The sequence below is a fragment of the Macrobrachium rosenbergii genome, chromosome 55 (assembly GCF_040412425.1).
Source record: "Macrobrachium rosenbergii isolate ZJJX-2024 chromosome 55, ASM4041242v1, whole genome shotgun sequence".
In the NCBI taxonomy this organism is placed as follows: domain Eukaryota; kingdom Metazoa; phylum Arthropoda; class Malacostraca; order Decapoda; family Palaemonidae; genus Macrobrachium; species Macrobrachium rosenbergii.
Window position 1 is genome coordinate 67489370 of NC_089795.1, and position 15238 is coordinate 67504607.

General features: G+C 35.1%; 1 protein-coding gene across 1 annotated transcript in view; it reads left to right on the forward strand.

The window, feature by feature from the left end:
• Positions 1-15238, forward strand: part of SCAP (SREBP cleavage activating protein) — a 100161-nt gene that overhangs the window by 34065 nt on the left and 50858 nt on the right. Inside the window, 2 exon segments of the mRNA XM_067098833.1 lie at positions 2350-2510; positions 11693-11833. Of these exon segments, the coding sequence (XP_066954934.1) occupies positions 2350-2510; positions 11693-11833 (302 nt within the window).

The following is a 15238-nucleotide window of genomic DNA, read 5'->3' on the forward strand; positions in this document are numbered from 1 at the left end:
TACCTGTAAGTTTCCTGGTGTTAAAGTTTATGCTTCGTATTTAGGATTATTCTTTGCTGTTTCATTATTAGTTGATAACCCAAGAGTACCAGTTATTGGTTGAGTTATACTCTCATGGTCGCCCGAGAGCTCCATAAGACAGACCAACCAGTTACAAAGAATTCTCTTATAATTGGTCTTCGGCAGAATAGTGGTTGTTGGCACAGTGATAGAGTATAAAGGACCCAGGACAGGAGGGCTCTATCTCCTGGCCTACAACGACTACTTAGGCTCAGTGCCTTACTCGCACAGATGTGGCAACAATTCCGGCCAACTTCATTACACGCCAGGGAAAGTGGGTGGGTTTGAGGACTCACAGCAGCTATCAAAAATAGGTTTTTCCAACGTCAAAACATGTTTTTTGATAGCATAGCGGCTGTTCATCCTCAAAGGAGCTTACAGGAGAAATTGACAGGTGACAAAATGGCTTAGCTCCTGATAGATAAATCCCAACAACCCAGATAATATTTCTTATGAAATACTAAGTTTCTCTATCAGGAAAGGAGATTTTCCATTTAAAAAGGTCCTCATTCTTGGCCAGGAATGATAGGCCAGGAAACAACAGAAAATGACAACTAAGTGTATGAATGATGGAATGTTGTCCTTGTCTAAGAGAGCCCAGTATGCTAGTCTGAGCTCTTGATGCCAAAAGCAGTGAAGATGACTGCCTTTTGCAGCATATGGGTTGTAATTGTATTGGGCCCATGAACTGAGGGGATGACAGGAGTCTAAGAACCTTGTTTAGGGACCAGGTAATGGGAAACCTTGGAGGAGCTGACCTTTGCAATGTAAGACTGGAGAATGGAATTAACAATTTATATGTTAGAAGAAATTCCAAACCATAAGGCAAGGGTTCTGCCAATGCTGCCTTTGCCTTGCATGTCATGATTGTTGAAATAGCAAGGTGCTTGACCTCAAAAGGTAATCAAATGTAAAACTGTGTTAACAGATTTCAACTAGGCTCTCAGTGTGGGGGGTAATCTAACCACATTTCCCATGTGGACTAGTATGTTGGATAGATGAAGTCCATATTGCACTAGGTACCTAGAATTGTTAGGTAAATAGTCTTCACAATAGACCATAGATTTAAAATTCCATGTGAAGGTCATGGCTCAGAAAGGAGGATGTGTAGATGACTTCCCCTCCTTCTGTCTTGGATAGAACAAGGGACGGCAGCGGAATCTATTCTTTTGCCTGTTGTTGAAGAAATAAGAAACCAATGACCGTCTGGCTAATTCTGGGCTACTAGGAAAGCGGTTCTGTGGAAAGCTAGTAGATTGTTCCAAGCTTTCAAAATCTGGGAGAATGAATGAAAAAGGTATAGTATATCGTCCTCCATTTGTACCAGTCTCGTAGGAATGCATCTCTTGCTATTGCCTGAATTTCCAGGTTCAGAGACACATGCACTGGAAGTTAATGGTACTCGTATGTGGCAAACCGGTCAACTTCTGGGTTGCGGGTTGAGGTAGCACGTTAGCAATTACTAAATTCAGAGAGCTCAGCATGAACCTAACCTCTTTATATAAGACATTGAAGTCATATTGTCTAGGATGAACAAAATGTGAGTCCCTTTTGGAGATTTCAATTTTCTGAGATGGAAGGCCAGCCAATAGCCCCAGGAAGCAGGTATGACTCCCTCTGACAATCCTCCTAATGGCCTTCCCAACCTGTCAAGGAGGTATCTGTGTTTCATCACTTGTACAAATGGTGGAGTCAGGTTGGCCTGTTTGCCAGAGACCCCTTTGAGGCCCACGGACAGATTATCTTCCCAATCTCAGTTAAAGGCGATCACAAAGCCTTTACCTAGCAAGTGAGAACCAGAGTGTTAAATCGTACAGTCACAGTCTTAGGATTAGATCTACCTTGGACCCAAACTGTAACAGGCCTAGCTTTGTTCCAGTTGCCATCGGGAAAAGCTGGGCTGTGCAAGGAATCTTCTGAGTTCTTCCTTATTCTGGTTTGAGCGCTCTGGGAAGAGCAGCAAGCCGCAAAGAGTAGCCCAACTTTGAGGATGAACAGCGACTACCAAAAATAGGTTTTTCTTACATCAAAACCTGTTTTATCCAGAGTTGATTCTCATATAGAATGAATAATCACCAACAGAAATTAATGTATAATATTATTTAATAGCAATTTTTTTGTCCATCTATAAATCAGATGCATCAAGTTATAACATTTATTTTAAGAAATAAAAAACTAGGTAATTACAATTAAAAAATGTCATTTTTTGTTATTTGAATGCATTAGTATTTTTCAGTATTATGTGTTTAAAAAAAAAAAATTCTCTTACTGGAGCTGCAACTATTCCAGATAATTGGCGATGCATTACCACTAGTCTTGGCTGGTCATCCTCATGATGTTGAATGCATGTGCACTAATGGGGTGCTACTAGTTTCATCATGTTTAGCTGGTATTATTCGAGTTTGGGATCCAAGCACTGGGGAATGCGTAGCTAATATCAATAGACATAGGTAAGTTTTTCATGTTTTGAGATTTTTATTTGGAGTATATTGATTCTTATGGTTCACAGGGATGCCATAAGGCCCCATTGTAATGCATGTTGGTGCTGTACTTTATTGTCAAATGCATTTTCTTCAAATTTTCCTGTGTCATTCAAACACTTTATATTTTCCTGTTAGGAGACCAGAAAGTTTAACCTCTAAGTGTAGTTTATATAAATAAAAAAAAATTGATGCCATTTCTTAATTATGTAAAAATAAGTTGCTGCCCAAAATATTTTTCCTAATGACGAATTTAATCTATATAGCTATACAGGTTGACCATCTTTAATCCGGCATCATTGAGACCTGCAGGGTGCTGGATTAGGGATTTTGCTGGATTATAGTATGGTTAGGTTAGATTACACTTAACCCAACAGTTTACCATCTCATCCTATCTTTAAAATATCTTGTAAAAGCACAGGCAAGATAAATGATACAGGTAATTCTGCTGACTTACACAAGGAAGTTCATCACTCCTGCTTCCAAATTTGAAGAGCTGGAATTTGCAACTTGGCACATTTACATGTCTTTAGGTGAACGGCTGTCAGGATTCCCAGCTTCTTCATCTTGGAATTTTTTTTTTATTTTATGCTATTCTCATGAATATTTTTAGAGTATTTTCTAATTTTTAATTTTTCAACCCAAAAGATAACGTGGTTATGTGCGTAGGTACTTTCAAACGCACAAACTCATCATCTATACTTTTACTATATTTTTTCATTTTTTACTTTTACAACCCGAAAGATAATGCAATTGCGTGCATAGGGTATGTACAAACACACAAACTCATTCGCTGGCATAAGAGAGCTTGCTAAAGCTTGTGTTGGTTTGTGTTATCATGCTTATTTATATTTTACACTATTCTCATCTATATTTTTGCAGTAATTTCTAGTTTTTTATTTTTATAAACTAAAAGATTAACACAATTGTACATAGGGTATGTATGAACGCACAAACTCGTTTGCTGGTTTCAGAAAACTTCTTACAGCTTGTTTTGATTTGTGTTGTTACGCTTTTGCTTTTCATTTGTACTTTTGCTATTCTCATTTGTATTTATAATGAATTATCTCATTTTTTTATTTTGTAAAATAGAAGGCTATCTTGTGAGTCTGTGCATTGAAGTATAAAACTCATTTGCTGGTGTAATCCATATTCATTTATTTTTTTTCTTTTCTTTCGTTTATATCTGCTGTTCGTTGCTAAGTTAAGAAGATTACTTTTCTTTATAGATGCTTATGATCTGGCTTGTTATGTAGTAGCTGTTTTAGTCCCAGGAGGCTTGAAGAAGACGCACAGTTTTCTTTACCTCGTATTAACACAATAATAAAGTTACTAGTAGGTTTACAAATGAATTGCAGTGCAAGATTACAGTGAGTGTCAGAATGTTAGCCTTTCTTCTTATATGTTAATTGATGGGAAGCACAACCACTATCTCTGCTTCTCTGCTGCCTTCTCTGTGTTTCCTCCTCAGAACTGGACTTGATGGATTCTGAAGTCATGTCGACCTAAGTGGCGGAGATCTGTTTTCTGTCCCACCTTTGTAGATGCCTAATTGGTTCAGGCTAATCTAAAGACGTCCATTTTTGGGTGGATTTTTCGAAGTCGCACGGCCTTCAAAGGAGGTGTTTGCACGTCGCCTGAAGTTATGGATTCCGGCAGCTGTTTATCCAATTAAGGCCACCATGCATTTTGTTATGAATTCCTTGCGATTTCCAGCTCGATTAAGTGCAGTCATAATAACTTCATCACCACGACACAGTCATAACATGTACCCGAGATTGGCTTTTGTAATCACAAGACAGGTTTTGCTTTTCTGGCGCTGGTTTACAAATCCTTTATGCTTTCCAGTTTGGCCTTGCCATCTCGATATAGCCAAAACACAGATATTTTGCTATCTCTCTCTCTCTCTCTCTCTCTCTCTCTCTCTCTCTCTCTCTCTCTCTCTCTCTCTCTCTCTCTCTCTCTCTCTCTCTCTCTCTCTCTCTAGCTAACAATATCTGACAATGGAAGGTTTCTCACTCACTCTCTCTTTTGCTATGCTAATTAACACTTAGAATATTCAGAATTCCTAGTTATCACTACACTGGCATCGGAAAACTTCCTGCAGATTGTTTTGATTTGTGTTATTAAGCTTATGGTTTGTTATTTATATTTTATGCTATTCTCCTTTATATGTTTAATGTATTTTCTCATTTTCTATTTTTACAACCCAAAAGATTAAACGCAATCTTCTGCGTAGGGTATGTATGAATGCACAAACTCATTCGCTGGCATTGGAGAACTAGCTACAGCTTATTTTGTTTTGTGTTGTTGTCTTATGCTTTTTTTACTTATATTTTGCACTATTTTCATTTACCGTATTTGACGGCGTATAAGACGCACTTTTTTAATAAAAAAATGGCTTAAAAAATCCCCCTGCATCCTATGTACATAATGTAGGCTCAAAATTTAAGAATTTTGGCCGAAATTATACATGAAACGTCACGTAGATGTTGTAGCCTAGCCTAACATTCGGTGTTATCCTAATAACCTATTAAAAACCAAAGTTTATTATAATTATTTATCATTATCACACTTACCATCACCGCAATTACTACTGCTAGTATTATAATCAATATCTACGTTGTTGTTATCGATATTTTCATTAAAATGCGTTATCATTATCGTCGTCTACAGCGCATCGCCGCATTCCACATTTACAGACTTACACAGTACGGGTGCTGCCACCTATTGGTGATTATCTCGAGAGCTTTACGGATAACAAGGCTGAAACGTAGTAAATTCCAGAGCTTGATTGCATACTTTTATAATATATAATAGATATGTATAACATATATTACTGTAGGTAACATCTTTATTAATGTTTTTGTTGATTCTGCCGGTAAGAAACAATGTTTACATTGCAATCTATTGGTAAACCTATGAGGTAGCTTTCAGCAGCAGACGAAACATTCGATTGTAGTAAATGGCTGATTGTATAATACATATTTTGATAAATATAAATATGGTAGATGACATCTTTATTAATGTTTTTGTTGATTCTGTTGGTAAGAAACAATATGCATATAACCTAATACTACAGTTTTTACTTACCAAATTCATATGAGCTTAGGCTAGGAAACCTTTTTTTTTTTTCCCTCAATGTCCTGCTGAAATTGGGGTGCGTCCTATGCAGACATGTGTCTTATAAGCCATCAAATACGGTATACTGTATTTTCAATGTATTTTCGCATTTTTTTATTTTTACAACCTAAAAGAAAAACAGTCGTGTGTGTGTAGGTTATGTACAAATGCACAAACTCATTAGCTGGCATGAGAGAACTGGCTGCAGCTTGTTTTGGTTCGTGTTATCATGCTTATCATTTTTCTTATTTATATTTTATGCTATTCTCATCTATATTTGTATTTTACTTTCTCATTTTTTATTTTTACAACCCAAAAGATAAAAGCAGTCGTGTGCATAGGGTACGTACAAATGCTCAAACTCATTTGCTGGCATCAGAAAACTTCCTACAGCTTGTTTTTATTTGTGTTGTTATGCTTTTGCTTTTTTATTTATATTTTATGGTATTATCATTTATATTTTTTATATTTTCCCATTTTTCATTTTTTACAACCCAAAAGATAAAGGCTATCTTGTGAGTACGGTATGTACGAACGCACAAACTCATTTGCTGGCATCGGAAAACTTCCTACAGCTTGTTTTAATTTGTGTTATTACGCTTATGATTTTTATGTATATTTTATGCTATTCTCATTTATATTTTTAATGTATTTTCTCATTTTCTATTTTTTTCAACCCAAAAGACAAATGCAGTCATGTGCATAGGGTACTTACGAACACACAAACTCATTCGCTGGCGTCAGAGAACTTGCTACAGCTTATTTTGCTTTACATTGTTACTCTTATGCTTTTTTATTTATATTTTACACTATTCTCTTTTATACTGTATCTTCAATATATTTTCTAATTTTTTTATTTTCACAACCTAAAAGATAAACACAATCTTTTGCTTATGGTATGTACGAACCCTTAAACTCATTCGCTGGCTTAAGTGAACTTGCTGCAGCTTGTTATGGTTTGTGTTACCATGCTTATGATTTTTCTTATTTATGTTTTATGCTATTCTCTTCTATATTTGTATTGTTTTTTTCATTTTTTATTTTTGCAACCCAAAAGATAAATGCAATCGTGAGTTAGGTACGTACGAATGCACAAACTCATTTGTTGACATTGGAAAACTTCTTACAGCTTGTGTTGATTTGTGTTGTTATGCTTTTGCTTTTTTATTTTATTTTATGCTATTTTCATATATATTTTTAATATTTTCTTGTTTTTTTATTCTTTACTACCCAAAAAATAAAGGCTGTCATACGAGTATGGTACGTACAAACGTGCAAATTCATTTGCTGGCATTGGAAAACTTCCTACAGATTGTTTTGATTCATGTTATTGTGCTTATGATTGGTATTTATATTTTATGTTATTCACATTTATATTTTTAATGTATTTTCTCATTTTTTATTTTTACAACCCAAAAGATAAACGCAATCATCTGCGTAGGGTATGTACGAACGCACAAACTCTTCACTGGTGTCAGAGAATTTGCTACAGTTTATTTTGTTTTGTATTGTTACGCTTATGCTTTTTTATTTATATTTTACACTATTCTCATTTATACTGTATTTTCAGTGTATTTTCTCAGTTTTTACTTTTACAACCCAAAAGATAAACACAATCGTGTGCGTAGGGTATGTACAAATGCACAAACTCATTCGCTGGCATCAAAGAACTTGCTACAACTTATTTTGTTTTCTGTTGTTACACATATGCCTTTCTTATTTATATTTTATGCTATTCTCTTTTATATTTTTACTGCATTTTTTATTTTTTTACAACTCAAAAGGTAAACGCAGTTGTCTGCATAGGGTACTAATGTACACACACAGGTAGCATCAACAAATTGTAGCGGCCGATTGGTCCGGTGAACCGTGAAATTTAAAATTGCGCTAGCCGAAATTAGCACCAGATCAGTGATGGAACCAGATTAACAATTGCTGGATTAGTGATGGTTGACCTATACTGTAAACCCTTGAAGTTTCTGTGAATTTCTTGTAGGTATCTGTGAGATATGAATTTTTACCTCTTTAGTTTATGAAGTTTTGAAAAAGCAAAAGAAAAAATACTTCTTATTGTGTAATAACTTTGAGATTGTTATATGTAGAAAGCTGATTATTAAGTTAAAGTATAGTCAACCCCCGGTGTTCATTGGTGATAGGGGCCACAAACACCCGCGAATTGCTAAAATCATTAAATCCCCCTGTAAAAATCCTTAAAACTTGCTATTTAAATAGTTAAAAAATCAGACCCCCTCCCCTCTAAAAACATTAAACTATCATCCTACACAGAATATACCTTAAACTATCATCTAAAACACATTAATATCGTTTCAAAGTCATGTTACAACATTACCCTTAAAAATATATGGCTTATAGCTAAGTGTGAAGTGAAAACTATTTAAGTTACCCCTATTGTCAAGTACATCCATTAGCTCTCATACCTTTAACTATCATCCTATACAGAATATACCTTAAACTATTATCTAAAACACTAATATCATTTCAAAATCACGTTAAAACATTACCCTTAAAAATATGTGGCTTACAGCTAAGTATGAAAACTTCCAAGTTACCTCTAACCCCGCAGATAGCTAAAATCCAAGAATACTTAAAACCCCTAAAAACACTTAGAACTGCCTATTTTGGTAGTTTAAACAGAAAAAAACCCTCAAAATGCTTATACCTGAGTATTTTAATAGTTTTATCACAAAAAGTCATTTAGTCATGAAAATATGAAAATACAGTAATTAGTAATTGCCATGTGCATTGGTGCAATAACTCATTTGTATTTCTCAAAAAGGCACATGTTGACTTTACCAGAAAATCATATGGGACAAAGTTTTTAACGAAATCTTAACAGGATCAAAACAGACTGCAGCTGGCTAATTATGATTGGCATGTTTATAAAACACAGAAGAGCAAAACTCTCTTATCTCTTGACTGAGGAAAAATCTTACTCTACCGGTTGAATATCTGTCGACACCCTTATCACTTGTGATGATAATCGAAGCACAACAAAGCATTCGCTACCAGAACACACATGGCTGGGGGACAAAATGTTTGATTATATACTACGGTATTATTAAAAGCGTATTACTAATTCTTGTGAGATCTGACATTACAAAGACATTCTTACGTAACTATTATTAATTCTTGTGAAATCGTACATGCACTACATACGATATCCCAACAATCATTATCATTACACAGAACTCGTGATAAGTAGAACAGTAAATACACCAAAGTCATGGAAAGATGTACATTTTAAAGACAATATCTTGAGAATATGCATTGAAAAACAAATACATTTTATTGATAGTTTGCTGTTTTAATATTAATATTTGAAGAATAATAAATAATTTTTTATCATAAAAAATGTATTTAGTCACGAAAATAACATGAAAATACAGTAATTAGTGAATATTTCTCGACGAAAAAATTCCTGAATTACCAAATTTTTTGCGAATAATTCGATGGCAAGTTCCACAGAAAAATCCGCGAATAGGCGGGGATTGACTGTACTTCTTCATGTAGGGAATATACCTTGATATTGTAAATATAATTCCTTTTGGCATAAAGTATTGCTAAGGTACAAGTGAATTTAATTAGTATTTAATCCTTCTGAACGACAAATTACTGCAAAACTTCGTATGATCTAATCACTTGTATTGGAAATTATAAGTTATCTTCAGTTACCCTACTATGATATCAGAGTGTACTCTCAATTTCCACACAAGGAAAGCATTGATATCCAGGCAGGGTGATTATAAGTAAAATTACTAATGCCCAACTTGAAGGAATTATGAGATCATACTAAGTTTTGTGGTATGTTACTTGGTGAAAGTGGAACAAAATTGTCTAAAAACTTAAAAAATTTTCAGAGCAGTAATACTTTATGATGTGTTAATTTCGATGTTACTGTCTGAAAATGTCAGTAACTAATTTTTTATCATTCTCTGAAATTTGACCACTGGTGCTATCCATAAAAGAGTGAACATAATGTTTTATAAACGTTGGTTGATTTATGATTGATGCTCTACTGTATTTTGTATTATGACTACAGTAATACCTCCAGTCATGTCCTTTCACCATAAGGCATTTGTAATGGTACACCATTTTTAGAATTAAGGGAAAATGAAAATTAACTTATATAAGTTTATGTATCTTTATATCTGTAAGCAATAAATGCTGGAATGATATAAAAAACATAAATCATTAAACAAAGTGTCAATTTCAAAAAAAATGTAAAAAAAATATAAAATGATACAGTAAAAAATCAGTTAAAAATGTTTGAAATGGCTTTTTACCATTAATCTCATTACTGCCTACCATTTTATATGTTTGGCTTTGCTTACTGAACATTTGTATGTAACCCAGCTCTTAGGTATCAGTCATAAAAATACAAACCAATAGAAAAGTGCCAAATCATGCAAAAACAGTTGTTAAATTATATAAAATGAAATACCTGTAAACTATTATATTGTTTACACAATAAAACCATACAAAAGCTTTGAAATTTTAAAATATTGTCGTAGTACATGACGTTCTAGTTTTGGCATTTGGGAGCATTAGTTCATGGGAGCAAATTCAAATCTGTGCATGCATACTAGTTACAGGATTTGCATTGAACCTGTTTCTCGAATAATTAGTGCCATGGCTTTGAAGAAAGTTTCTATTGCTAGTAAGTGTAATGATATTCGTTGGAATATAAGATGGCTATGATACAACCTTTCCATATGGTGAGAACTTTGCTGATGCCATAGGTTGTTCTCTTCTCTGGCTTATAGAGCTCATGATTGTCACCTTTCAAGTAGGTACAATACAGTATAAAGTGCTACATACATGTACAGGTAGTCCATTGATTTTCTGGCACCTTTGGTTCCTAGGTTGTGCCAAAAAAATTTTTTTTTTTGGATCAGTGGTGGTCCCCCCTCTTGTCAACACACACTAAACAAATATTAAATATAAATTAGATAATTAAATGGATTGCAGTTATAAACAATACAAGGTTATTAATACTTTACTGTACATGTTCCTGTTTCAGCATCAGTATAAAAAATTTCAACAGATGCCTAGCACTGGGACCGTCAAGACATTCAGTGCTGGAAAAAATAAACCTGTAATTATTACTGTAAAATTACGAAGGTGTCCATCTTCCGAATAATTACCTTCTGCTGTACTAGTTTTCCTGCATCTGTCCACGTCCATTTTTTATGCAAAATCAACTGCTATTGTACTCTGTCATTTTTATGTGACATATAACATGGATTTTAGACAAGGTATAATCATTTGCTCAGTATTAGACCTACATCATGTGATTCAGCACAACATTCTCTATTGATAGTACTGTACCATATATACTTATTTATAGCAATTCTTACCAAATCTTTTTTCTTACGATTTATCAAAAATATAAGCAGAATTAGCAAAGTATGTAACAGTATTCGACGATCACTGCCAGCATTAACAACGTAAACAAACAGAATGAGTGCTGGAACACAGTGCCATCTGTTGGCCACCCAGTAAACAAGTCTAGCGGCGGTGGGAATTTTAAAGTTTTGATGGATATTTTAAAGTTTTGATCGTAATTTTGTCGGGATTAAAAGAGATTCCAGACCAGTGACTACCGGAAATCGATGGTCTACCTGTACTATAATTTGGTTTTTCTTTCCATTCTCTATAATAATTTGCATAGTTTTGCTATGTTAAAAAGACAGCTATTGTACAACTTACTGTTGTACAGTGTACATGTAATAGCAAAATAATGGGTTTGCTTGTAGGGATTTGTAGGATTTCTAGGCATGTTTTAAAGGCTTATTTGAACTTGGTCTTTTATCAGTTAGGTTGTGAGTCTTCAAATGAATTAATGTCATAGTAAGAGGTATTACGGTATCTTTGTATTGAATATGTTCATATATGAATGTTGATTACACTGATCATGAGGATAGTTTTTTAAATTGTCTTGCAGTGTACTTTTTAATCTCAACCAAGCAGGTTTTAGGTACTTTTATATAATTGTTTTTATTTTTCAGTAAAAAACAGTTAGAGTTTCGGGCTGGGTCACCTGATGCCGGTGATGATTTTCATTCCGACTATGAATCTGGATCACCAAGATCTCAACCAGGAGATTATGCCAGTAGTTTTAGAAGAAACATATATGACATTGAAAGAAGGTACATTACTTGCATGTTTTAATTTTTTGTAGTTTCCAATAATAATAATTGTCAGTAGTACTATTATAGATGAAATCTTGACAAAATGAAAAGAGATTTTCATGTGTTTACTATTATTACTGTTCTCTGAAGTGAAGGAGGTTTCTTTGTAATTACTCTACAATAGTACTGTTATGTGTGTGTGTACAGTATTGCATTACAGTAATAATGGAACCTCAGGAAGATTAGTAAACCATGATTTACAGTTATTATGTCAGTAGGGTCATATGCTTGAAGCAGTATGGTCATATGCTTGAAGCAGTTGTTTATGTATATTATTAATACTGACTTTCAGATGTTTTGTTGTTGCTTGATAATGTGATCTTTTCATGTTCTTTGTAGTAGTTACCAGGGAAGGTATGGTTTTTGGCTCTATAGTCCCATTTTTCTTTAAGCAATGCATTATTTGTTTGAAGATAAACCCATTACTTTACATTAGCCTCATCTACAGCACAGGCAATGTCCAGACCCATCCCAAAGGAAGAGTTCTCCTTTGCACCTTTCTGAATATGCATTGAACTTGTTATCAAGATGGTCAACTGGTGGTTTTGGAGATGGGTGGGGGAGTTCCCCCTCACTCACCTTCTGTTACTAGCTACTTTCTTTGCCCATCTTCATGTGAGGATGTATTACTGTGCTATTTCTGACTGCTAAGTTGGAGTCGTGTTTTTTATTTGAAATTTTTTGTTTTTGTTTTCTTGAGAAATAATGTCTTCGGAGGTATGAAGGAGTGGAACCTTCATCCCCTCCACTTTTTATTGGGTGGATCCTCACTACAGTATTTAATACTTATCATCTTTGAGTTTCGGCAGTGTTGCTGTTGTAGGGAGGATTTTACTGCTGTTTGGAGTTGCTTGCAAGTATTAACCTTCATCCTCCTCCTTGCTGTTGAAGTCCATTCTTTTTCTCTGAGCACACCCCCTCCCAGACAAGAGGGAGGTATTGTGGGAGCTGCATATACCTGCTCTCAGTATCTACAGCTGCTGCAACCCTTATCGATATCGCCTGCTTTGTCTGCTGTAGCTGTAAATGCTTGGAGCCCAAAGCTGCCAAGTTTCAAAGTAGTGGTTGCCCCTCCCAGTACATCAACTACTGCAACCTTCTCAGGAGAGGAAAGTAAGACCCAGTGAGGAGGGGAAGAAAGGCAGACACAATCTCCATCTGTTCTTGTAGTAATCACCTTCCCTTATTTTCATGAGTGTGCTTGTGAACCATGACTACATACTTTTTTTACAATTACAAGGATGCTCATTCGTTACCTTAAAATACCCCTATTTAATTTAATGATCCTTCCACCACTTCCTCCTTGTCGTTTCCTTCACCCTTGTTAGAGGAAGGAGAAAAAGGAGAAGTCCGGGGATTTCATGTGAGCACTCTCTGCTTGGAGGGAAGTGGAGGCTCTCAGTCATCTGTGCATGATCATGTAGTCTCTGGTAGGGCAGTTATGGGTCACCCACACCTACCCATTTAGACAGACTTTGCATAATCCTTTGGGATCACCAATGGATAAGTCTGGTCGTAATCACATCGTGTAATAATTTCTATTTTTCCTATTTTTCTATGACTTCTGAGTTAACCCAGGAATGTAAAAATGTCTTATTTCAGAGGAGCAAGTTACCACAGTGCTGGTATTAAAAAAAACTGCACTGCATATTATCGTATATAGAACATCACCTCGTGTAATAATTTTTATTTTTCATATTTTTCTATGACTTCCGAGTTAACTCAGGAATGTAAAAATGTCTTATTTCAGGGTAACAAGTTACCACAGTACTGGTATTGAAAAAAAAACTGCACTGTGTATTATTGTATATAGAACATCGTAGCAAAGATGAAGAAAGAAACCTGACTATTCTTTTACCTGTATCTACAGAATAAAAAAAAGTGAAAGAGAAAGAGTTAAGGGATTGAATAGGATGATTGGGAAAGGCTCTAAAAGTTGTAAAGGGCCAGTTTCTGGGTTTTGTTACAGTCACCTCTTTATAGTGGATAGGGACTGGTTTTTGGCCTCTTGCTGTTAAACAAGTATGTGTTGCAGACAGACTCACTTTTAGATGGAAATGGCACACACTGGGCTTTGGTCATTCATAGAGGATGACTTCATGATTTTGATGAATCCCAGGGGTATGCTTTTCCAAGTACCTGTCCATCAGAGCTGTGGATATTACCTCTACTTGTCTGCAATGGGGCTGTTGACCAGTTCAGAGCTCTGTTTTGAACTGGTGACAGCTGCACAGGTCTTTTCCAAGGGTTCTCACCTGATTGTTTGCCAGCTCATTCCACATACAATAAACCCCCCATATTCTTGGGGGATGCATTCCAGACCCCCCGGTGAATAGTTAATATCTGCGAATACTTAGAACCCCCCCCACCCTCTAAAAATGCTTGTAACTGCCTATCTTGAAAGTTCAAGTACCAAATGTATACATCCTACATCAAATATACCTTAAATTATTATTGTATTACAGTACTGTATTAATCTTTAATGTTATATTATTGATATAAAATTTCAAAGTCATCTTAAATATTAGTACCCTTAAAGATATATACATACGTACAGTAATTCTAATCCTTCCAGCCAAAACAGAGAGAGAGAGAGTTACCACTAATTTATGCTGGCACAGGCAAAAAGAGAGGGAGAAAGAGAGAGTTTATCTCATTCATCGAGAGAGTTTATCTCATTCATCTCTTTAGGAGTGTTATCCATTTCTTAAGCAACTGGCAACAAAAAAATTTATATGTTTGTTTTTTGTCTTCCAAAGATGAAGAGACTCAAATTAGCAATATCTTTTCCTGAGAGAGAGAGAGAGAGAAGGGCTGAACTAAGTATCTATTTATCTGTTTCTCACATTTTACCCTTTGGCGAGACAGAGAGAGAGAGAAAGGAAGGAAGGAAGGAATGGATTTTATCACATTGTGGCAACATTCACCTTCCCCCCCCCTGAGCTCCATGACTCAAGGAAAAGATCGGGGTTGAAATTTGTTTGTTTAAAATTTTTCATAACTTACTACAGAAATGCATAAATGTTGTAATTACAGTATATTATTATTATTATTATTATTATTATTATTATTATTATTATTTGAAAATTAGTATTTATTATTAGGTAAATCATGTTTTTAAACATCTGACTTAACTGGTAGTTATATATATAGCGTAAGTCCCTGACGTCACGGCAGAATTTCAAAACTCGCGGCAATCGCCGATAGGTATGTCAGGTGGTCCTTCTATGCGCCCTCTATCCAGGTATCTGGAACCACACCAGGTATTCCTCAGATCTTCCCTGCCGCCATTACGGTGACATCGTTTGGAATTTCACTCTTTCAGCCCGTGTTTTTTCGCAAATTTTGGTGAAGTACACTTTG